The 26,268-nt window shown below is 38.3% G+C and overlaps 1 protein-coding gene across 2 annotated transcripts in view; it reads left to right on the forward strand.

Moving 5' to 3' along the window:
• Nucleotides 1–26,268, forward strand: part of OCA2 (OCA2 melanosomal transmembrane protein) — a 218,659-nt gene that overhangs the window by 103,443 nt on the left and 88,948 nt on the right. For both annotated transcript variants that reach the window (XM_065075251.1, XM_021287659.2), the window contains exons 13-15: nt 956–1,080; nt 4,595–4,733; nt 14,522–14,654. In XM_065075251.1, the coding sequence (XP_064931323.1) occupies nt 956–1,080; nt 4,595–4,733; nt 14,522–14,654 (397 nt within the window). The remainder of the gene's footprint in view (nt 1–955; nt 1,081–4,594; nt 4,734–14,521; nt 14,655–26,268) is intronic.

Below are 26,268 nucleotides of genomic sequence, written 5' to 3' on the forward strand. Positions count from 1 at the left end.
TGTTACACCAAGCACTTTCTTTGAAGAACCTTTCTTAGGGCAGTGTGCACGTATCATATTAGAAAGGCAAGTTGTCAACTTGTAATTTTGAGAAGTCTCTTAGGGATGAAAGGAAGTCTTTAAGGCAATACTTTTTCTACAGAAGAAAGGCAAAGGCCCCAGCAGGGTACATAAATACATGGACAACATAAAGCTGAGTTATTTCACTGAATTCCCCAGGACTGCAGTTCCTCTGTAACTGAAATTCGTATTTATGCCTGACAGTGGAAGAGAGGAAGTATGGAAATGATCATTAGCTTTACAATTACACATGCTAAACGGCCACAGAACTTTGCACAGTAGCAAAACCAAAGATTACATGAAAAAGGTAATTCTGGTGAATTGGTTGCAAAGCATTAGCTATGATGAGAGATTGCTTCACCTGCTGTGAAGCTTAATATTTTTAAAAAGGGTAGACAGAAAGAAAACAGAAGTGACAAGTAGGACTGCTTTGAGCACAGAACCCCTGAAAAAAACAAGTGGACACAACCCTTGTTTGCACAGATGCCCAGACTGTGCAGCCGCCTCCGTGCTGCTCTAAGGATGGGGACGGTGTCCCAGTATGTGGAGGGGGTGGGAAGTCTGAAGTGCCTCAGCCCACCTGGAGACAGGCAGAAGGTGGGTGCTCAGCCCTGCTCCTGCCACAGACCCTCTTCATGCCTGCTGATGGAGCACGTTGTCTCTTCAGACTTGTTTCTTCCTCTGCATGATATAAATGTTTGCCTGCTTCCACAAAGTATTTCCTCGCTAAATTAATTAGTGTTGGAGAGGGTGCTGTTGGAGATGCATGAAGTAGTAAATGCTCTGAGATCACTCTTGCCTCATCTTTGATGAAGTTGTTTTATCTATCGTGTTTTGAAATTAAGATGGGGTGATCATTCTCTTAATTTTGTTTCTATTTGTTTGATTTTATTAGGCTTATCGATTCTCCAGAGGCAGGGTGTGGGCCATGATTACACTTTTGTGCCTCATTGCTGCAATTCTTTCTGCATTTCTGGACAATGTTACCACTATGCTGCTCTTTACTCCAGTAACCATAAGGTACTTTATTGTTATGGGTTTGGATTTGGTGTTTTATGACCAGCAATTAGTAGTAGACATGTGTGCAAAGTGCTTGTTTGGAGTTCTTTTGATCATCTAAATGGAAATCAAAACTTCAAACACTCTTATTGTAGCAGAGTAAAGAACAAACATTTTCAAAGGGATGCGTTGCCTTTTCCCTTGTATGTTAATAGTGAGCACATATCTGAAGCCTGTTGTACTGCCTTGGCAGCTGACTGTTCTGGTTTGTCTGCATATCTGAACTGCAACAGCATATTGCACCAAATGATTTTTTTTTTTTTTTTTCTATAAGCAGAGAGAAATTTTTAATTAAAGTTGTGTTGTCCCTTACTGGCTAATGTAGACATACAATTTTAGATAGTAATTTATGTTTTAGTGAAGTTGTTATCCCTTCTAATACTAGTGACAAATAAATTAAAAAACTCCCCAGATTTCAACTAAAAGCTTTGTTTTGGAATATGAGAATCTGATGGTGATCATGACATTGATATAGCCACTGGTTAATTCCACAATCTGAGATTAGATATTTGGAAGTTTTAATAGAGAACAGTGAAGTTAATTACTTCATATATCTGTAAATTAATAACACATAATTTGCAACTACATTTAATCACTGTGTGATAATAAATTACTGTTTAACCTAAATTTAACCCGTACCTGGCCAGGAAAATCTGGTTAATCCAGTTCAGTTTCTGAGAGACCTAGTGTGTTTTTAAAACAATCCTGAGTGATGTAATATTTGCAATCATCATCACATTAAAGCACACAAAATTCTGTTAAGATATGCTTCTTCTTTAAAATGTAGTGTAAAGCAGTAAAAACCAATTTTGCAAGTGGAATTTATTCTAGATTGGGAAACAGCCGATGAATGAAAGCTCCATTTGTCTTCTGTCAGATTATATTTTAAAGAGATCACTTTGCCTGACTCCAATCAATAATTTCACTTCTAGCAATAAAAATCACTGGAACTATTAAGCACCAACTTTTCTTTAGCTGTGTTGCAGAATATTTTGAATTAACTATAATTTGGAATAGATTGAAATCCAGACATCAGTGCATCATGAACTACTGTTCACAGGCAGAGCATTTACTCGATTTTCAAAGAATCATAGAACAACCCAGATTGGAAAGCACCTTGAAAGATCATCTGGTCCAACATTTCATGGGAAAGGCAGCCTGGATGAGATCACGTAGCACACTGTTCAGTTGCATCTTGTAAACCTCCAGTGATGGAGAGGTGGTTCCAGTGACTGTTTTCACAATAATCTCTTTTTGTTTGTTTTTCTGATGTTGAGGTAAAATCTCTCCCAGTACAACTTGTACTCATGCCCCTTGTCTTTTCCATGTGACTCCTTGTGAAGCGACAGTCTCTGTCTTTGTAGCCACCCTTTAAGCACTGGAGTTTTATACTAAATGTATACTAAGTACTTTAGTTTTATACTAAATGAATTGCACTGAAGAAGGGGGAATTCAGTATGCAGGAAACAACATTTGTATTTGTATTTGAATCAATATCAAAGCTGAAATAAAAAATTATCTTGCTTAGTAAAACTAAATAATTGCCTGTTTCTAAAAGCTTCATACTAGGGGTCATTTTTTGTTTTTATCTTACTGCCATTGTCTTCAGCCCTTGTCTACAGCTTCACTAGGTTGCGACGTGCTGTCATTGCCATGGAGATAAAGCTTGCAGAAAATCCTACTGACTCTATGAACATAAGGATTTATATTTCTGTTAACAAGACATAAAACATGATCCTTATTTCACTCTGTTGTAAGCTGATAAAAAAAAAAATAATAACTACTCCCTTTTAGATATAGTGTATTTTCAAGTTACTTTTTACTGGGAACTGAAAAAGGCTAATGGTTGTTCATGTGGGAAATTGTGTAACTAGGGTAAGTAAACTGAAGAAGTTTGATCCTACCGTATATAATAGCTAACACATTCTGATGGTTTTATACTTTGGGCTTGGCCTTTCTTGGCATATATTCTTTCTTCAGGCTATCAAAAAGAAAGAATCACTAAGGCAAAGTTAAATATAAGGTTATGTTTTGAAACATTCAGAAATCAAGGAGTGATGGAGGTAAAATTACAATTACGATTTTGGTCTTGTACTACAATTGGTACAATTGGGCCAGTACTACAAGAAAGTACTCTTCAACAGCATAATTTTATACTGTTGGGGAAATAGTGTATTTTTACACACTTATTTTGTTCTGGAGTTTTTATGTGTTGATCTATATGTCACCTTACAGTGTTTTTTTTGAGATTTAAGTTGACACTCTTGGTGACAGCGTAAGTCTATCAAGTTGAGCTTCTGTGCAATACACTCTTTCCTCTTTGAAATATAAGTTTTAATAATACACACTTAGACTGAACAGTAAAGCTCAGCTCTTCATGCAGGGAAACATATGACAGCACTACAGTGAAAGCAGCCCTAAGAAAGGATTCTTGTTGCCCATTCTTCTTCCCACCCTGTATTAGGTAGAGAGGACAATAATTTAAATGTGGATTCCATCCTGACACACCAGAGCAACATTTTGATAAGCCATGAACAGAAAAGGAGTCGTTCCTTATTCCTAAGTGCTTAGGTGTGACCTTAACTTTCAGCCCCTAATACCATGGCCCAAGTTTAAAGTCAAATGTTTCCTTCAGAAATTAGTGGATTGTGCAGATCTGTGAGTAAATGTAATTTGTGCTAGTTGAAGTAGTCTGTGTGAAGCTTACTGTGTGTAAGTGGGCTCTGAGTTGAAATGGATCATGAGGATACTGAGTCAATCCCAGAATTTGCCAGAGTACTTAAGATGGTTCTTATTAAAGAAGAATTTTACTTACTAAAAAAGCATCTTACTAAAGAAGGATTAAATATTTTTTAACTGCTAAAATATTTTGAGATTTTTTAAAATAATGAAGAATATGTATTTTCTACTCTTTTTGCATTACAAATAGAAATACTCGTGATCGAGCTTTTAGAGAAGGGGAAAAATAGCAACAGAATAAGCTGGGTGAACTTAGGCTGAAAGCTGAGGTCTCTAACAGATCATTCATGGCTTATAGGTTGCCTGTGCAATTCTCTACCGCTGCTTCCCTCATGAAAGTTAATAACTGATGGTGAGTGCAGAACCTGCAGCTGCCCAGCATAGTTTTCCATAGGTCAGTGTAAGCTGGGGACTGTGATTTAAAAAGTTGTATGATGCCAAAAATTTGAAAATATATTTTCTGTGTAGTTGATTACTTTTAATGAAATACTTTTTTGAATGCATAAATTTTGTTACCATTAATTATTGCATTATAAATGTAAAAAACCCTTTTTTTCATTTATATTGCTATAATTACTGTAGCACATATAATTTAGCACAATTAAACTTTAACAATATACACGCACAAATATGAATGTTTAAAATCCTGTAATTTTTCAGTGGAATGACTATTTTTAAGATTTAAAGTAATCTAGTAATAGAATAAGAGGTTATTTTCATTTTCTTTATGCCGCAGGCTCTGCGAAGTTCTTAATCTTGATCCTAGGCATGTCCTGATTGCAGAAGTAATCTTCACAAATATTGGGGGGGCTGCCACAGCTGTTGGGGATCCTCCAAACGTGATTATTGTTTCAAAGGAGGAGCTGAGAAAGAGGGTATGTATTGCAAGCTGTTCGGCTACTAAATCTAAGTATACATGTTGACTTACGCAGTGTTGAACTTTCTCCTCCTCTAAACAGCGGTATAGACAGAAAACAATCCACTTCTTCTGCTATGTTATTCCTTTCTTAGTAGGATGACCAGACAGAACGGAGTGATGTTTTGGGGAGAAAATTGCGATGAAGAATAGATGTTTTTGATATGGGCTGATAATACCAGATTTCCCTTTGTATTTTTTTTGTTGTGGGAGGAGGGTTTATTTGTCAATGGAAAAGGGAAGAAGGAAGCCAAACAATGGAGGGCAACAACTTAGGGAAAAAAGGAAATATGAAAATGAAGATAAAAATCCAAGATATTTTTTTTTGTTTTGGCGTCTTCTTTTTTTTTCTTTTTTTTTTTTTTTTTTTCCAGAATAGGCTTTCTCTCAAAAGTTAAATATATTGAGACAAGTTGGTTCTTTTTCAGAAATTTCAAACCAGAAATAGTTGTCCATACACAAACCCCCACAACACGAGGGTCTGTGTTGCCCCATAGACCCATGTCACACAAATCTCCACTGCAGGCAGAGACTTTGTCCTTCAGCTGCAGCCCAAGGGGATGTGGGGCTAAGAGGAGAGCAGGTCTCCTCCCGTGAAGCACAGACCACAGCTGCCTCCCATCTCCTGCCAACACTGTGGTGTCCCCAGGCTGCAGTGACAGATTTTAACTTCCAGCACTTGGCTCTCCTATTTATAGAAAAAATAATGCCATTTTGCTGGGTGACTGGTGCCAAAGGGAAGGGGAGGCTATGGTGGCGGGTGCTGGGTGGGACTGCAGGACCCCTGCCAACAGAACCGTCCTGGTCTCACCACCTCCTCCCACCCATGTGGCCCTCTCTGCCCTGTGGTGGGCAGAGCCACTTCTGGCAGGTGTTCACGTTTGCAGCCTTCAGCCTCTGCATGGAGTTGGTTGTGTGAGTTTTCCGTGCTTCTAGCTGTCCTTGCCACCCTTGATGCAGGAAGGCATCAAGTCCTGCTTCTGCCTCTGGCACTGTTCTCCCCGGTGTTGTCATCACTTGAAAGAATGAATCCTGTCTGCAATTGCTGACCTAAAGATATGTAAATCCTTTCAGTTTTAGGTCAGTCTGCTCACATAACAAAGACAAGAGTGACTTGCAAAACCCCTAATCATGAACTACAGACACTACTGACCTTGCAGCTTTACACATTTTGAAGCCTGCACAATTAGTTGAGTCTTGCTTTAACACATATCTCAAGACTGCTGGATAAAGTGTCCTTTAGCTGAATGTTGCTCATTATATGCTAAAAAGATTATGTAATGCAATATACAAATGTGTAACCAATTGGCTCTTTAGGATTTGACTGTAGTGATGGAATTTTGTATATAATTAATGCCTTTTACTTTTCTTGCTGGCATGCTGGCTTTATTCCAGCATCCACACTTGCACAACCCTGTAATAAAACAGTATCTCGTTTCTGTGTGCTAATTTTAGCTCATTTGCATGCACACTGGGTAAAGAACCCTGTTTTTGGGACAACACTGGTATCCCTTGGTGTGTCACCCGTCTCTGGAGTGCTGTGGGCAGCAGGGAGCAGTCTGCTTGGGATGGAGGGGGCAGCCTCTCCTGGGCCCGGGCACCTCTGCTCTCCTGCCCCTGCACCACCACCACCACCAAGCAGCAAGATGGGAAGGGCAGTAATGTAGCAGTCAAGTCTTGTCAGGACACCAGGCATGTGTTTTCTGTTTTGTCCAGTTGTCGTAAACCCCCCAAACAAATACATTTAAAATAATTCAATGTAGTGTATGGGCTAGTGTGAAAATAACTGCACAAGTGGGGTTAGAGAACAGTAGGTATAAGATTCTAGTTTTTATTTGGAGTCAATTATGTTTCTATTTCTTTACCAAAAAAGAATGCCTTCTAATTAACTGAATACACTCAAATTAATTAAGGACTTTCCAGGTTGGAAAATGTCTTTGAAAGGTCATAATGTTTAATAAATTGAATGTTTACCTTCAAAATATTTGAAACGTGCTGTAATTGGTTTTGAGACTCTGTAAAATTCCTGGTTGAGGATTTGATAGCTAAATTTTACAGTTTGAAATCTGTGCAACTATTCAAACCATATTTTCTAAAAGAGAATATTTGTTATTTTCTAAAAGAGAATAATTATCACCTGCCATGCAGGTCATTTTCCTAAATTCTCGGAAACTCATAGTCTCTGTAGTGGCTATAAACATGGGAAGCAATTAAGCAATCACATTGAAGGGGAACAATTTTACATTTCTCTTGAACGAGATATTGATAATTTTAGGAGGACTCAGATGTATTATATAAATATCCTAGCAAATGTGACATTTTAGTGAATTCTGTGTTTGAAACAAGCAGAAAAACTTTCCAGATGTTTTCATTCCTGATTGTTTTCAGATCTCTGTTGCACCACAGAAATGAGGATGTAAGAAAATATATCAGATTCAACACAGGACCATGGAGCTTCTACTTCTTTCCTATATTCTCAAATGTTACACCTCTGTATATAAATAAAAGAGGGTCAAAGGCCTATCCTTGGCTCTGAGACCGAATGACATGGACTGGCTTAGGTCGTCACTGCTTAGGGCTCACCCCTGCTAAAGGAGATTTTCCTGGGAGAGCACTGACGGGAGTAACTGGATAAAGCTAAGACTGAGGACGGGACCATCTGGCCTCTTACACTCTGTGCTGTTTAACTCATAGCATGATTCCTAATTTTGTCTGTCTGCTCCAGGAGGAGAAGAAACATAGACACTGTTGTCTTGTTTCTGAAACTTCATCTAGTAAATGCTGGTGTGAGGAAGTGTTTTATGATCAACCCTAAATCTGCCTCTAAAATGCATGGCATCTCTGCTATGATTGTATCAAGAAAAAGTTATAATTTTTCTTAAGTGTTTAAGCAGTAAAAGTGAAGTAAAAGTGGAACCAGCACTTAATACAGTATTTTTAATAGTATCTATTATGATGCTTTCTTACAGAAAATACCTGGGTTTTACCTCTTTTTAGCATTGTGGTAATGTTTTTCCCATTCTAGGGAATTTTTCTCCTTGATATGGTCATTGAAATCCCCCTTTTCATCCCCTTGCACTTTCTTTTCAGTGTTATTTTTGCATAGTAAATACAGAAGTACTTGGACAACTGGCCCTGTAGGAGGCTGAATAGCGTATGGCACTATGTAGGTGATCGGTTTTTCTATTAGGTGTGATCAAGAGGAGAATTTTACCAAGCTTCCCAAAGTTTTACTGTTTTGCATCAACCTCTAAAAGCAGACTAGTAAGATATTATGGAAGTTTACACTTTCTTAAGAAACCTTGGTTTTTAAATCAACACGAAATGAAGTACAGCCTTATTACTTTGGGTGTTGTTATTGGGTTATAGTGTTGGAAATGCTTTAGTCTTTGTTTACTGTAGTGCTGGAGAGATTTTTCTCCCTAGCTTCTGGGGAAAACTCATGTCGTATTAAGAATATTTTATTCAAAGTGTGCTTGAATAAATAACATTTTTTGTTACAGTTTACTCATTAAAATGTAGGGATAAGTCTGATTATTTGTCGTGAGATACAAATGGATGCCAAAAGGATTTTTTCTTTGTAGGAATGGTTAATTTATAATACTGACATATTCCCTACCATCATGCCTGGAACCAGTGGAACATTTGCATAATAGGAGAGGAAAATTTGTTGTATTCTTGCTTGTTCTTGGACTTGGAAGAAGTTTCACAAAATAGTATTTATGTTGTGATTTTAGGGAAGGAAAATAAGAGTTTTCATTAAGAACAAATGGAAAACTCATTCAGTGAATACAAAACTTTTAAAATTTTTTTACTACCTTCAGAGTACAGGCCATTGTTAGCAAAATTATGTTTTCATGGTGAAGACATATGTGCTTCAGACTTTGAGAACGCAATTTTTATAAGCATGATTGGGTGTGAACATATTCAAAATGGGTCGTTGCTTTCCAAAATTTTGAATATTAAGTCCACTATATTTGGGAATCTCACAGGTATCTACAGTCATGGCTTTGAAATCAGAAGTTGCCTGTGCTCTAAGCTTAGGCTGTGATTACAAGTTCTTTAGGGAATGGATGTTGAATAGGTCTCCAGAGCAAAACAATGGTGTGAACATAACGTGCAAGAGTGTATTGAGCTTTAATCTGCCTAAAAGAGGAAATGAGAAAAGCAAAGGCAGTTTTAGCATGTGCTAGCCACTGGATTATTTACTGTGTTTGTTAGCATGTCATAAAGGTTGTACTGTTAATCTGATGTTTGCTGAGGATCTTAGGGTTTCAGCATCCACTTATTTCTGCCATTTAAAAGGAATTCCCTGGAAAATGGGTAGCCATCAGGTTCTGCTCTTCTGCCTTTCAGAGACTTCCAGCCTTCATGCTGAAATTCAACATGATGTGATATTTAGTTGATTATGTTTCATGAAAAATTGTGGTACCAAAAATTTATGAATGGAAGTAGACAATTCTGAAAAACGGAAGAGAGAAAATCCTGTGTATATATCTATAAAGGTATTTCAGGCACGGGAAGGATTGAAATGGATTGGATTGAAATGAAATGGATTCCCATAGTTTACTAGGCTATTTTTGTTGAGTTTGCTGGATACAAGCTTGTAGAAACTTTTAATCAATTTGTAGAACTCCTACCTTTTCTGTCAATATTTCATTGATTCCTTTTCTGAAGAAAAACTTAAATCCTAGGTAAGGAATATGAAATAAAATTTATAGGTTTATGGCTAATTTCAGATTTTTTCCAAACTCTGCATGAAGTAATCATTAAAGAATATATTGCAAGACAAAAAAGGATGTTTGCCTGTGTCTCAGGTAAGTATTATCTTCATGTAACTGTGTTAAACCTTCAGTGATTTCTGGCTCAGCAACCTCATGAGCAGTCACTGCTGAGACAATGTAGATCTCAGTCACTCAGCTAGAAGGGATGTTTAAATCAGTGTAGAAATAATACATTAGTCTTGCTCTTCCTCGTTTTATTATTTTTAAAATATTAAGTAAAGGGCATTTTGGCTAGAAGGACAGTGTTTTCTGCTCCCTGAACTGCTGTATCCAGCTATAATTTTTGCTTTCTCTTTGCTCTAAAATGTCAGATTTCTTCTGGAAAAGTCTGAATTACTAGAAGTTAATTTGACACCTCCAAAAGCAAAAACAGATTAACAATCAGGATGATGGAAACTTAGTATTTTAGGGAAACAGTATGATACTTGCTCCTAATATGAAATTAATATATTAGACTTTGCATTTAAATGTATAAACCAGGGAAAGATGCCCACTCTGTTTCATCTCTGAATTGGTAGGCAGTGGAACCTTTAGGCTGTTTTCTTGCTAAAACAAAATCTTTAGATTTTCTGTCGACTAGGGAGCAGAAGAAATATAACACAATCAGCATAGCCTCAAGTAAGGGACATTTGAAGCATGTATTGTATTTATCTGATGGATTGAAATCTCCTGGAAGAAAAGTATTTCTTGCCTATTGTGCATGTCAATTCTATTCCAGTCTATTGTGCAGGAAAAAGAAAATCTTTATGAAAATGACATTTTGTTGTATGCATCAGGCATGTGGAGCACTTTAATGTGTTTTTACAATGCTGAATGCTGGCCCCAGCAGTGCAGAGAACTCAGGAGGTACAAAATGTGTTATCCACAGCCACGAAGTGTGTGAATGTAGGCTCTATGGAGATGTTCCATGCCCTTTCAAGGGTGAGGGAAAGGGACCAGGAACAAGTGATGAAGTAACTGTACCACCATCTTGCTATCCTCTGCTGCATCATAGAATCATGAAACAGTTTGGTAGGAGGGGACTTTCAAAGGTAGCCTAGTCCAACACCCCTGCAATGAGCAGGGACATCTTCAACTAGATCAGGTTGCTCAGACCCCCGTCCAGCCTGGCCTGGATCTGGATCTTCCACCTCTCTGGGCAACCTGGGACAGTGTTTCACCACCCTCATTGCAAAAAACATCTTTCCTCATGTCTAGCATTATTTATATCTGTGGTACAAAGTAAGCCTTTTAGTCTCTTGAAGTTCTTCAGAAGCTGTCAGTTCACTATGAGCCACTTGACAATGTCTGGTGTGAAATTTGCCTTTTCCTTCCCTGAAAGTATACTTTGTGTGATGCAGAGAGGCTGGCACTAAGCAACCAGCCTAAACCATCAGGGTAGGCAGTGAACTGTTTTTCACCTGAGCCCTTCTGATACCAGGCGTAAAAAGGAGTAAAGTTAATAGTCCTCAGCCTCCTCATCACGACAGGGTACAAGTTGTCCAAGGCTAGTGATGGTCAGGATTCGTTTTCACTCACAGTCTCTTGTGAAGGAAATGGGAAAGAAAGCCAAGAGTGAGGGATGAGAATTGAACCCAGCCTTGCACTGTGACAGACAATACTGTCATGCAAGCTCTTACCTGAAATAGGCATTCTCCCTGTTAGAAAACGATTTGTTTCGGCTGAATTGGAAAGCTGTTCTGCAGTTGCAGCAGAGCAACATATTTTCTTTTCCCCTAGGGATCTCAGAGTTAAGGAAGATCAATAGGGTGATATTAAAGAAGTTTTGCAAAATTCTGAATCTCAGCCCAGCTACTCTTTGAAAAGTTTGGGTGAGCTCCTGCACAGGATACCAAAATATCTAGTAAACAATTTTTTTCTCTTGTACTGATGTCTCCAAATCACTTCTAAGCCTCATTTATGTTAGGTCTTACGACATGAAGCTGTGTTAAAGCTGATTATTTTTTTTTAAAGAGCATTGTGATGTCCATCTTATTTAAATTCCTTTCAACTATCAGTCAAACCTGAGACCTCCTTCTTAACCACAGCATTTCAGTTTGCCTTCTAGGTTGATGTGATTTTCGTTTTCATAGAGAAATTATTTTTGTGAGTTTCAGGCAGCACATTTCTCGTGCTTTATTTTTTATTCAAGAATCTTCTGCATTGTGACATTTCAGTAAGAAAGAACAATTGTTTTGCTCTGGAAATGGTGTGATATTCAAATGGTAGAAGCAAGTGACTTTGTAAATCTTTGTGCTTGTTTGCAATAATATACTTAAATTCAATCCCATTAACATATGATGGAGACATCACATATTTAAATTTGAGAGTTTCCAAGGATTCTTTGAGTTCCTATTTCTCGCCTTTATTTATTTTATTTTATTTTATTTTATTTTATTTTATTTTATTTTATTTTATTTTATTTTATTTTATTTTATTTTATTTTATTTTTTTATTTCCCACATTAGCAATTAGCTTTATACTTGAGTATCTCTGCAGAGAATTTTTGCTGGTATACTCTGCCTGGTAGCTGGCATCCTTCTTTATGACATCGGCACATTGCTGCCAGCGTAAGAAAAGCTTTATGTCCACTGCTCTTTTTAAGACTAGGTTGAATGCAAAAGTAATTTTCCTGATTCTGGTAATTCTAGGTTGAGTATATTCTGATGACCTCTAATTACTTTATTGCTCCTCAACTAGCTGTTTCCCAGTCTTTTTTTTTTCAGAAGATAAAATGTTTTCCAGTCAGCTTTAGACATTGTTATTATGCTGGTCTAGATTCAAGGTTTTTGCAGCTTAATTCCTTTCAGCTTTCTATCTCTCCCCAGGTCATTTTAGAGACCATACAGAATGAAATACTTATTTTGCATACTTCCTGAGCTCTCTAATGGCACATTGTCAATACCTGAGCATTTTCCAAATCAAGGCCAGTTCACCTTGTTTTTAAGGATTATGATTTTTCTGGCTGAAATCTTCTGATTCTTTTTTTTTTTTTTTTTGGCTGCAATCTTAGAGGCAATTCATATAGAAATGCATTTAAAATGGCTGCAATTAAGGAAATATACATGGGGATATGTAATTTATATACTTTGGGGGCAGGTCTTAAAAGCATTGAGTCTTCGCAAAATTTCAATTATATATATATATTTTTTTAATTGTTATTTGTAACTTTCCTAAATTTGTGAATGTTGATTTCATCATTCATAGAAATGTCTCCTGTAGCTCTGAATCTCTCACTTGATACCCAGAGGCCAACCTTTCTGAGCATTTATAAAAATTGACTTGTAAAGTCTTTCTTGTAGAAATGTCAGACATTTCACTGGCTGACCTGTTATGCAGGCAAACTGAATGATGGTATATTATTGTCCTTTGTGGTATCACGTTTTTCTGTCCAGTTCTTAAAATAATCTTATTCCAATTCCTGAAGAGTCTTCTTTCTACTTTCATGAAAGAAATGGCAGTAGCCAGGTTATAATGAAAGGTCAGTGAATGAACAGGAACAGGTATAGAATTTCACCTTTTAGTGGCTGGAGAGTAGAAGAGGTAAGGAATCTACCATTAAATAGCAGCTAAGGGTGGTATCTTTAGCTCATGAAGCTGAAATATGTATTTTTAATAGAACCAAATTCTAATCCTAGGTCTGTATATTTATGTTTGAGATTTAACTGTCTGAAAACTACGGATCTTTTGCAAGAGTATCTTTGTCTGGGTACAAAAGTTCTTTATGACTTCAATCAGTTTCTTGTGTTGTGTATTATTTTTGTGCCCTGTGGTGCAATGGAGAAACTTTTCCTTTTTTGAACCAGGGACATTTTGGCCGGGGCATTTCCATATAAAGTCTTTCAGTAGGAGGCAATATAGCTTTCTAAAATTTGTCTTAGCATTACAGAAAATTCATAGGTAGCACAAAGGTATTAGGTAAAAGGCAAGTCACTGTTACCCTTGTAGAGACATAGAGGTGTGTCACAGGGAGGGCCCATGACTTTCTAGAGTTTCTGGGAAATCTGTGGATGCTCTGAAAATTCAGTTTGGACAACCTGAGGTATCCAGGGCTTGAACCAATGTTTCTTCCAAATGTGAGAGGGCTGCTCTGCTGGGTTCACCAGTTCATACAGCCTCTGCTCTGTGAATATAAGACAGTTCCTTGCTACCAGAGTCGCTGGATGTGATTGGCCTTGGAGCATCATGGACAACTTATGTTTGGAAAGGCAAGTCATGACTATTCCAGAAAATCCCAGCCCAAAGGATAACTGGGATCCACTACAGTGTGCGTAATATGGAATCACGGAATAATTCTGTTGAAAGGGGCCCTGGAGTCCAATGTCCTATTCAAAGCACGGCTAACTTCGAAGTTTTAGGGCAGGTTGTCCCTATTCATTCTCATTGCTTGAAACAGTAGCTTTTTAATATATCCTGCCTAATCTTTTTGAGAACATGTTCATTAAAGTTTTTCATTGTGCAAAATGTAAATAAATGTGTCCATTTATTAAGGAGGCAGAAAAATAAATAGATTATTGACAAATCATGTTTTTATTGTAGAAGAATATTTGTGAATTTAGATGAAATTTTCATTCAGATAGAATTGTCATAAAAATCCATGTCGTTATCAGTTTAAAACAAAAACTGGTCATTAAAAATTAATTATTTATGTGGCTCAGTGTAATTTTAAATGAATTTACAGCAATTCAAGTGATGAAAGTGAAAGTTAATGATTCGGTTTGGTTTTTATTTTTCTATCCGTGTCAGAAACACTAAATGTATTTCAGAATAACTCATGATCCTATTTTTTAGTTCTCTGAATTAAATTGTCATGTGGCTTGTCTCCTAGAAATAGATGAAATACAGCATAAACTATATTTGGAATTTACTTTATTGGTTTATATTTATTATTAGTTGCTTAAATACATATAGTTGGATACTTTTCCCTGTAGGTAATATGGGAAAATAACTGATTTTTAATTTAGATTTTCATTTTTATTTCTAGGGATTGGATTTCGCAGCCTTCACAGCACATATGTTTGTTGGTATCTGCCTTGTTGTTCTGGTCTCCTTTCCTTTTCTCAGACTTCTTTACTGGAACAAAAAACTTTACAATAAGGAACCAAGTGAAATTGTTGGTGAGTGTGAGCATGAAAACATTTTTATTATCACTACATTGAATATGTGCTAAATAGAAACCGAATAGTGCCTACTCCAATATTGTCCTCAAATGGAAGTGCCCACTCTCCTTTCAGTCTCTGAATGATACATATATATATATATATATATATTTTTTTTAAATAAGAATTTAGATTTTATTTCTAGTAGTGATATTTTCTGACTTTTAGAAATGGATGTTTTTTCTGGTGCTAAGGTTGAGGTGTTGATGTGAATTATTAAATATCTTTCAAAATTTATAGGGGTATTTTGCATCATTTATAGCCATAGGCTAGAATACCAGGGTGTTCTGCATTACAACAGATAACATTTACTCAACATATTGAGTTCACAATCTAGCCTTAGAAATAAGCCAAGTTTCCCTTCTGACAGGCATAGTACACTGATACTCACTGCTGGCTTTCTTCCCCTGTATCTTCTCAGCAATCTTTTCCAGGTCTGTGATCACTGAAGGATATTTCATCAAGAGCAGAAGAACTTTCCAAGTTCTTTCCAGCTTGCCTCTGTGGCTCTTCCAAACCTGTATTTCCACAGTGCATAATTTCTAGTCAACTGGCAGCCTCTGGAGAGCCTTGAGAGACTAAATGGTATACTTTGTACCACAGATATAAACAATGTTAGACAAGAGGAAGAAGTTTTTTACAATGAGGGTGGTAAAACACTGACCCAGGTTGCCCAGGGATGTGGTAGTTGCCCTATTCCTGGAGACATTCCAGGCCAGGCTGGATGGGGGTCTGAGCAACCTGATCTAGTTGAAGATCACAGAATCACAGGATGTAAGGGATTGGAAGGGACCTCAAAAGATCATCTAGTCCAATCCCCCTGCCGGAGCAGGAACACCTAGATGAGGTTATACAGGAAGGTGTCCAGGTGGGTTTTGAATGTCTCCAGAGAAGGAGACTCCACAACCCCCCTGGGCAGCCTGTTCCAGTGCTCTGCTACCCTCACTGAGAAGAAGTTTCTTCTCAAATTTAAGTGGAACTTCTTGTGTTCCAGTTTGTACCCATTAACCCTTGTCTTACCATTGGTTGTCACCAAGAAGAGCCTGGCTCCATCCTCCTGACACTCACCCTTTATATATTTGTAAACATTAATGAAGTCACCACTCAGCCTCCCCTTCTCCAAGCTAAAGAGACCCAGCTCCCTCAGCCTTTCCTCATAAGGGAGATGCTCCACTCCCTTCATCATCTTCGTGGCTCTGTGCTGGACTCTCTCCAGCAGTTCCATGTCCTTCTGGAACTGAGGGGCTCAGAACTGGACACAATATTCCAGGTGTGGTCTCACCAGGGCAGAGTAGAGGGGAAGGAGAACCTCTCTCGACTTACTAACTACTTTCCTTCTGAAACACCCCAGGATGCCATTGGCCTTCCTGGCCACGAGGGCACAGTGCTGGCTCATGGTCATCCTGCTGTCCACCAGGACCGCCAGGTCCCTTTCCCCTATGCTGCTCTCTAACAAGTCATTCTGCAACTTATACTGGAACCTGGGGTTGTTCCTGCCCAGATGCAAGACTCTACACTTGCCCTTGTTATATTTCGTTAATGTTTTCCCTGCCCAACTCTGCAGCCTGTCCAAGTCTCGCTGGATGGCAGCACAGCCTTCTGGTGTGTCAGCCACTCCTCCCAGCTTGGTGTCATCAGCAAACTTGCTGATAGTGTACTCTATTCCATCATCCAAGTAGTTGATGAATATATTGAATAATACTGGTCCCAGTACTGACCTTGAGGCACTCCACTAGATACTGGCCTCCAAACAGACTCTGCCCCATTGACCACGATTCTCTGGCTTCTTTCCTTCAGTCAGTTCCCAGTCCACCTCACTACCCGATCATCCAGACCACACTTCCTCAGTTTAGTGGCAAGGATGCTGTGGGAGACTGTGTCAAATGCTATACTGAAGTCAAGATAGACCACATCCACCGCTCTGCCATCACCTATCCACTTATTATGTCTTCATAAAAGGCTATGAGGTTGGTCCAACATGACTTCCCTTGGTGCAGCCATGTTGATTGCCCCTAATGACCCTCTTATCCTTGATACGCCTTGAGATGGCACCAGGATAAGTTGTTCCATCACTTTCCCAAGGATGGAGGTACTTGCTCATTGCAGGGGTGTTGGACTGGATGACCTTTGAAGGTCTCTTCCAATGCAAACCATTCTCTGGTCCTGTATCAAAATGCTAAATATAGAGCAAGTTCCCGCCTGTTCTACACAGGGCTGAAAAGGAGAATCCTTTGTGGAAGAGATTATCTTTTTGTTGGGGAGGAAGCGAACCCTTGAAATCTCCCAGATAAAAACCTTTGTAATTACGCATCCTTATAAAAATGGTTACTTTTCTTTGTTACCTGGAAGTATATTATTAAATCTTTGGTACTCAGCACATTTCTGTAACTTCCTAACTTTCTCATTTAAAAAGAATTAATTTGCTTTTCTTCATTTCTTATTTTCCAATAAAAGTCATAGATTCACGGACAGTTTCATGAATAACTAGAGTTATTAGATATTTTAATTTTCTTTAAAAGTGCCAGCTTGCAAGGTGTCTTGAGATAAGAAATATCCAAACAGTCCAATTTATTCTGCCAACTGTGAGTAATTTTGATTCTGACATAATAGCAGTATTTTGAGAACATACATTTTAGAAAATAAAATTATTATTATTATCTTTAATCTATAATTTTTTGAATCGTGTGTTTTTGATTTTTAAGAAATCAAGTACGCATAACATTTTTAAAATTAGTTTGAACAGTACTGGCATAATATTTTTGCAAGTGAAACATTGCACACTTATAAGGGGCTGGCACATTTCCCTCAATTTATCTCTTGGTAATCTTTGTTACTTGCAGCCTAGTATGTTCAGACACAGCAGTCTTCCAATCAGTATACCATGTGTTCTTTCTCATAATCAGCTGCTCCTCCATTGCTGTGAAGGTAATCAGTAGCTGTTCAATTATAGCAAATGCTATAGCACTAGTCTTTCTCTTGAAATTTTCTGTTAAAGGGGAACAGAAAACGACCGACACAGCTCCATTAGGAGGTAGCTGTCATGGTTTGGATTTGCTGAATGTGCTCCAAGGTCCTTTCAGGTGTCCTTCTATTTCAGGTTGCCATGAATTTGCGATAACTTTGAATGGTTTGTTTGAAGCAGCTGTTTTAATCAACTAAATACCAGCCTTCCCTCAGCCTGTCCTCAATTAGCAATTAAACAAGATATGTGATACTTAATTGGTATATTATTCTACCCATATTTTTTTTTCACTGTATGCCATGTGCTTTAAGCTTTTTTCTATTGCTTTGGACTGCACAGATTATTGAGAATGGATAAGCACTAATTTTAAGAACAGGCAATGCTGTTATTCTGATGATACTTTGGTAGATTGATTTCAATTCTCTGTGTTGCCAATGTCTTTAAACACTCGGCTTTTTAGATTGGGCTCCAGCACCTGTACAACAGAAAAAATGCATGTTCATTTCCCAGAAGCTACTGTCTACCTGCAGTAGCTTGAAGCAGGGCATATTACAGAAGAAAAAGGAATGTGAAGAACTCAGACATGAGAGAGAAAATAAATTTCTTTTTAAGAATGAAAGGGTACTTTAAAGACTTTTTTTGAGTGCCACTTTCAGTTGATAAGCTTGCACTTTGTCCTGTGTGATGTAGAAAAAGATGCTAGGATTAGGGCAGTAAGCTGAGAAGGTTTAGAAGGTATAGGTACCGTTTCCCAAAAGACTATGTAAGAGAGAAATAATAATATATAAGTAGAAGAGGAATTAAACTTGGTGATCTCTTTCTTCCCCCTAGAATATTTTCTTTATTGAAACCAAAGTTTTTCACCTCTCTTAAGGGTTAGCAATACATTGCTTAGTCCCTGGGTAGCATGACAATACACTGTTATGTCCCAGCTGTGGAGATGTGGATAGACTTCAGTGTTTGAGAAAGTCGCTGTCCCCAGGTCAGTGCACCCACATGGTCCAGTGACAAGTAGTATTACTGCAGTTTTTGCCAAAGAGGAAGGGCTTTCTCTTAGCATTACAACTAGTTTGGCACCAGCTCCCCATTTCTCCTGTGTTGCTTGCTCCGACTTCTGATTGTTTCACTGGCTGAAGGAGAAACCCACTATTGAAGTGGTGATGCCAGGAAAGGGGGAGCATGTTATTCCCTCTGGTGTGGCTCACTGTCTGCAGTAGCTGGGAAAATACTGCTACAGTTAGTAGGATAACCAGTATGTAAAGCATACAACAGAAGGAATTTTCTAATTAATCGTAGTCATGTAAAGTGTTAATGTGTGAAAAAGACAGTGCTGTTTCCCATGACGTGAAATGTGGTAACCAGATGAGTGAGCAAATCTGTTTCTTCCTTCCATGTGGAGTTTTACAGCTGCTTCTCCAAGAGAAGAAATTGGGGAGAAGGAGGAGAAAAAGATCTGCAAAACTGGCAGTGAAAAGGTAGAATGCCTAGAAAAAGAAAGAAGCGGGGGAGTGATAACTGAGGGTTGTCCGGCATGTGCAATTGTCAGGACTGTGTGGCTGCAGACCCAAGAAGTCCAGGCATTGTTCCTGGACTTGGCTAAGTTCTGCTCACATGGGGCCTTGTGTGCATGAAAATGTCCAAAGCATGACACAGATAAGGTAAAGGTCAAGAGAGAAAATAATGTAAAACTGAAAAAACTCATTTAATGTCCTGTAAGTTTTCCCCTCTGTGTCCCATAGTGTCTTCTATAGTACTTTGTGCTGCGCAAGACTGACCAAGCGTAGGTATCACCAACTGTAATTGTAACTGAACACAAGGTATAGCTCAGTGCTGTCACTATTTTGCCTGTGTGAAGCCCCTTGCCTGTCATAGCTCTGAGATGCCTGCCTGAGGGAATGCTCCCCAGGGCAGTTGGCCGTGGCTAAGGGGGCAACAGCTTTGTTCTTTTCTCAGGTCATGGGGTGCCTGGGTGGCCTCCGCATCCTCTAACAGTTGTGCATGCCCTAACATCATGCCCTGGAGTGTGACGTAAAACCTTTTGGCTTAATGCTGGAGAAGAACTATTCTCATGACTTGCAAGCCAACCCCTATGCTGCTTGAAACTGAATTGAAAAAAGTCCACATAAAATAATACTAATGTCCAGGGCCACAAGGACAAGACAGGAGCACAGAGGGGACCCAGGGTAAGGAGTTACGTAGCATCAGTACAGCTATGTGCACTGCTCAGGGTCAGGGAACAGTTCTTAGCCCTATTGTAACTACTAACATATTTGTAACCATAGGAACCATTTCTTGCTAGAATCAGTGAGGTTCAAGTACCTGTCTGGATTGAGTACAATGAAAGGTCTCAGTCCTGAGGTACATCTGTACCTGTGTAGGTACTTCACCAGCTGCTAGTAAAACAATCTTGGTATTTTAATTTAACTGTTGAAAGTAGTGGGCAAATTGGTTCATGTGAGAAAACTAGCAGGCAGATTATGCGTAGAATAATGATCAAAGAAAGGGATAGTTCAAGATATTTTCAGGCATTCAACTCCAAGCTCTATCTGGTTGACAGTTTTGCAATATGCATTGCTGTCTTCACCCAAGGTGCTAAATTCGTGGGAACATATGGGAAGCATTTTTGTATCATGAAAAACAATGTGGAACAGGAAAGCTTTTTTTCTTTTTCCCTCCTCTTCATTAACGATGAATAGTTAACATTTTAACTCTACTGCTGTAGATGACAGCACACAAAAACATGCAACTTTCTTACAAATTATCTTGGGATCTAAGATCCTAACTGTACATACTGTGTTTTTTATTTTAAGGGAGTGGAAGACTTTCAGTCTCAAAGGAGCAAGGTAGTCATGCGGTTCTTGCGAACTTTGTGTATACTCCTTTTTGGATAATATATCAGGATCTATGAGGGTCATGGTTTTATGCTTGAAAATGTAAGGAAAAAAAATCTTTTATTATTTGCAGCTTCAATAGACTCATAGAATAGTTTGTCTTGGAAGGGACCTTCAAAGGTCATCTAGTCCAACCCCCTGCACTGAGCAGGGACATCTTCAAGTAGATCAGGTTGCTCAGAGCCCCGTCCAGCCTGGCCTGGAATGTCTCCAGGGATGGGGCATCTACCACCTCTCTGGTCAACCTGGGCCAGGGTTTCACTGCCCTCAGTGTAAAACATTTCTTCCTCATGTCTGGCTGAGTCTCCCCTCTTTTAGTTTAAAATTGTTACGCCTTGTCCTGCCATAACATACCCTTCTAAAAAGTCTGTTCCCATCTTTCTTATAGGCCCTTTTTAAGTACCAAAAGGCTGCAATAAGATCTCCCTGGAGCCTTCTCCATGCTGAACAACCCCAACTCTCTCAGACTGTCCTCACAGGAGAGATTTTCCAGTCCTCTGGTCATCTTAGTGGCCCTCCTCTGGACCTTCTCCAACAAGAGAGGGTCTTCTAATAGGTCTTATAATGATCAGGGATGAAAATAAGTGCAGTTATTTACTTTACTTTCAAACATTTTAGATCATTTATGTTTCAAATCCTGCATATGTACTTTGTACTGCTTTAGAGTTGATGGAGTATTCTCCTTGGAAAGAGGAAAATGTTGATCTGTCTTCTTGATGAAAATAGTATACTGACATTGCAAAATAAGGAAATATGATAGTCTCATTTGTTTAGTGCATTGATAATATAGCCATCAGAAGAAGGCAACTGTAATATTACTTTACCTGTCTTATGCAGAAAGGAAGTAAAATATAGTGGCATTTTGAATCAGTAGAGCAGCACTTCTTATTTTTATTATATACATTTTTCACAGAAGGAAATCAGTATAGAAAAATCACTGGTGGGAGGTTCAAACTTAGGAGGTGGTACCTCCTGTTTCTTTTGCAGTACTTGGCCCGCAGGATTTTTGTGTACATACCACAGCTGTGGGATGATTATACAGATATACACTGGTCTTATAATTAACAGTGTTTTGGTGAAGCTACGACAGCATTTTTCACTTTACTTGAATGGCTCTGAAGCTCACGAGATCTTCCTGATATACAGAGCTTAGGAGAACAATTTAGGTTAATTTAACACCTGCTCAGTATCTGTTTGCTGCAGAGCGCTTTCACTGGGATGATGTTTCAAATAAATGTGTAACCTTGACAGGTTTTTAGATTATTCCTGCCATTTTTATTTATCAAAAGGAGCTGAAGTTATTAGTCATAATTTTTACATTTAAACCGGTTGCTAAAAGATATGGTGAGTCTGAAGTGTGCTTCATTATTTTGCCCTTCATTTTGCCCTATTAAATGCATTAGATGAGCCACTATCTTTTGGATTATGGGAGTTGTTGTCTTCAGACTGTATCTTTTAATTATTCTTTTCATTAATAGGACTTTGGGAATAACATGTTTCAGTGGTTTATTTTATTTTATTTTATTTTATTTTATTTTATTTTATTTTATTTTATTTTATTTTTTACTTCCCTTCTTTTTTGCTGGTATTGAAAGGACCTCAGGATTAGTTATGCCTGATGCAAAATGTTTTATGATTAGAATGCATCTATTCACTTTTGAGCAGAGGATAATGAATTTAACAGACTTTATTTTTGGTTGTGGGACTTGTACTTTAGTGCAAAACACGGACTAAATTATTTGGTTTTCATAGGTAAATCTGGTGGTTTGAGTTAAAACTTTTTGACAGTGAGTTAACTGGAATTATTTTTCTAGCTTTCAAACCTGCTGAAAATTTTTTGAAACAAACTACACTGGAATGTTAGGTAAATGAATGCTCAAAGTACGTGGCTCTACTTCTCATGACCCTGTGCCATTCTCAGTGTAACAGAAGAGAGTATTGTGATCACATTAGGCAAGTGTTAATGAGCGCATGTGAAACCTAAATATACTCAGATTTCCGCTTTTAAAAGATAGGGAACTGCAGTAGAGGAAACTAAGGGGCAAAACCACAAGGACTGAATTAACTCTATGTCTCTAAGTCTGGCTTACCCAGGGATGAGGACAGAGCCTGTGTCACGTGAGAGAGATCCCTTCCCTTGTTCAGGGACAAACCAGCTGAAGAGTTATATATGTCTTTAATCAACTATCCTGAAATGTTTTGAGAGATCTAACCCTCTTTAATAAATACAGATTACTCCATCTGAGTGTTATGAGACCACTGTAGAGGTATTAAATTGACTATTCTCTTATTAAATACAAGGGGTAGGCTTGTAGTGGTGTAGGTTCTTTCAGTAGCTAAAATTACAGGGGGAAACCCTAGGCACAGCGAGGAAAAATTCCAGTTACATTTTGAAGGAGAAGGATACTTGCTGTTTTGCAGCTTTCTGAACAGCCTGATTCCTGGGGCTGCTGCAGCCTGACCCAGCTTGCCCAGAAGAACACTCCTGGGAGGTGACTTGGGTGCATAGCACCATTTGAGCTTTGCAGTTTTCTGCCTGGGCTTCAGCTGCTTTGCTGCAGGGATGAGAATATTCTGTAAATCCTGTGACATGGATGCAAGCCCATGCTGGGCATCTGAACTGGCATTAGGAGACCAAATGGGGCCCCAGCTGTCAGACTGAGTTGGAAAGCTTGTATAAATGCTCCATATTGCTTTCTGCGGCATTGTGCAGATTTCTTGCATTCCTTGGCAAGGGTTTAGCTGGATATGACAATGTGTGTTTTATTGCACTTTTGAAGGCTCTGCATCCTTTATGCCCCTGCTTACCTTTATCCATGATTGATAAACTGGATTACTCAAAAAAATAAAGACAAGGACATTTCAGGCATTTTTTTTTCTTCTTTAATTAGAGACATATGCTTGTTTCCTAGGAGAGAGGCGTAAATTGTTTAGCTGGAACATGACTTGAGGTGAATTCTTTCTACACTTGGGTTTCACTTAGTTTCTGTGCTTTTTAAATGGAGATGACACTTACTGTCTAATAATGCTTAGAGGATTAATTATATATCAGGGATTTTAAAAATTACTAAAGGTTATAGATATTATTATTACTAGATTAAGCTATAATTCATGGTACTTAATTTGCTTTTCAGTTAACATTTAAACAGAAGTATTCTTGCTCTAAGAAGTTAGCTAAGAAAAATAATTGCTTTGCTTAAAAAAAGTTAAGCTACAATAGCATGTGGAGAGAGAAAAAAATGTATTCAGAGGAACATGCTTTGCATGTTGTTAGTCCCAGCCCAGGAGTGCAAATTCATGTTGCTTGCAGAAAAGTAGTTAAAGCATTTAGTACAATTGCAAATTAAGAATTGCCATTTTATGATAATTCTTATCTCATCAAGGTTGGTCATGCTCTTCTGAGTATCTTCAATTAACAAGACTGTCCTCTTCAAATTATGAAGCTGTGAATTAATTATAGTCAGTTTTTGAGGATGTCTCCTTTGTTATTGGCAGTCAGGTGGATGGAAATGTGTGATTAAATGAAAAATCAGTCTGGCTATTAATTATCAGATTGCAGGAAGAATATGAAACTTCATGTTTAAATGGAACTTCATGTTTTCTAAAATGTCACATCTCAGGTCAGTAGCTGAAAATCCATCAAATTTACTGGGTCTGGGACATTTTATCTGTGGTCTCCATGGTAAAATATGACAATGACAAAACCAGAACAAATTAGCAGCATAGAGTTGACATGTTTGTTGATTATTTATGTGATCCTAGAACTAAGCCATTTTTTTTTTCTTTTCTTGTTGGAAAAGAAAAGAGGAAAAATTTTATGAAATAAAAATATTAGGTATATTGACATGCTGCCTTGTGGGCTTCATGAGCAGTACCATGTTCACGAAGATTTTAATATCATAATGGTCTGAATTCCCCAAGTGAGGTGCAGTTCTCCTGTCTTCTTTTAGTCCGTATCACTGCACACTAAACTTTGCCTTGCTTATACTGCTTTAACTACTGTTATTATAGTTGCAGTTAAATGTTAATTTACCTGCTTTAGTGATAGGCTGCCGTGAAAGACACATGCCACACACACATACCGTTTCAATTATTAGCAACAGACCTAGCTATGATAAGATAAATTGGTTAGTATGCTGATCCACCAATGAAACTAACTCTGCGAAAAACCTGCAGACTGGGTTTTGTTGGACAGGTAAGTGGAGTGACTTCGCCCTCATACAGCAGGACTATTAGATCCCCTCTGAGGAGGGGACAAGAGCTTATGGGCATGGGAAAACGAGGTGTGAGACCTGCCCATTCAGGGGCAGTCAAGTGCTGTGTTTATGCTGCCTTAGCCATAATCTCAAAGTGATTGTAAGACCCTGAAGTTGCATTAAGCCCTTGTCCATGATGTGTAACACAGCATGTCATAAAATATTAGATGTTCCCAAACTCTAGGGTTTACAGACCTGAAATGGGAGGAATATAGAAAGGCCCAAAGGTTTTTGGCCAGGTTCAGTGTTCTCAGTGACCTCTAAGGGTCCTGCATTATATTTCCTTCAAAGCAAAAACTATTGCTGATGCACACACATCACCTGATACCATAATGGGCTATTACAATAAGAGCATGCACGAAAGAGAAAGAGGAGAAACATTCTGTGGGATGGCCTAGAAAACCTCTTCACAAATTGCTACTGCATTGATTGTTCTGATTTTCAAAGGACATTTTGCTCTGAAGTAAATTCCACAGAAAGTGGGATGGTCACATTCTTGCGATTTTTAAAAAACTAAGGACTAAACAATCAAGCATGCACTTGCTGTACATAAAGACAAGATCAAAACCATGTGAAAAAAAGTGTATATTTTTAAAAATAGACTAGAAAGCATCAGGCTGACCTTACTGAACCCAGAGATTAGCCCCATGGCACTTCAGATATGAAACAGCACTATAAATTTCATTGAAAATACCTATCTGCTCTGTGGGTTTATTTGTGGCACAGACACAGTGACAGTAGCTGCCCCTTTCTGAAGGAGAGAAGATAAAGATTTTTTGTATACAAATACCTGCTGGGGATCTGCATCTTGGTTAGATGATGAGAGATTCAACTTTCCTCCATCAGGAAGACACTTGGTGAAGTTTCACTTGGAAATGAGGGCATGAAATGCTATGGCAGGATGAACAGACATGATCAGGAAAGGTCTTGCAGCAAAGACAAGCTGCTGAAAAGCAGGATGGTGAGCTGGATAATCATTCTTCATGAGCGTTTGCCAGAGAAAAAGACAAAAAACCACTCTTTCTCTTAGGCTGATGATGACAGACAGTTTCAAAGTCCAATTAACCTGAAAATTGTATAGGGAAACAGTACAGAAAAGACTATTCACATGCTGAGGTGATTCACCCACTTCACCTGCTTATATTAAATACAGAAGTTTCTATCTTTTTCAGTCTAAAGCAGCATGTAGGATCACAGAAATATTTCTTTCACCCCTAAAAGCTCAGGAAACTTTTCCAAAAAAAAAAAAAAGTCACCTGGAAAATTGCACAAGAGAGTGTGCAAGAAAGCTATGTTCCAACGTTTCTCCATCTACTCTTGCTCATCTATATGGGAATGAACAACTTCCTAGATCACAATTTCAGACCATTTTCAAGGTAGATGCCATGATGTGGAAGCTGCCAGTTGAAATAGCTGGTTTCTTCATTGAGCACAAAATGTGGAGCTGAAGTATACCCCAAACA

Source organism: Columba livia, chromosome 1 (genome assembly GCF_036013475.1).
Source record: "Columba livia isolate bColLiv1 breed racing homer chromosome 1, bColLiv1.pat.W.v2, whole genome shotgun sequence".
Classification (NCBI taxonomy): domain Eukaryota; kingdom Metazoa; phylum Chordata; class Aves; order Columbiformes; family Columbidae; genus Columba; species Columba livia.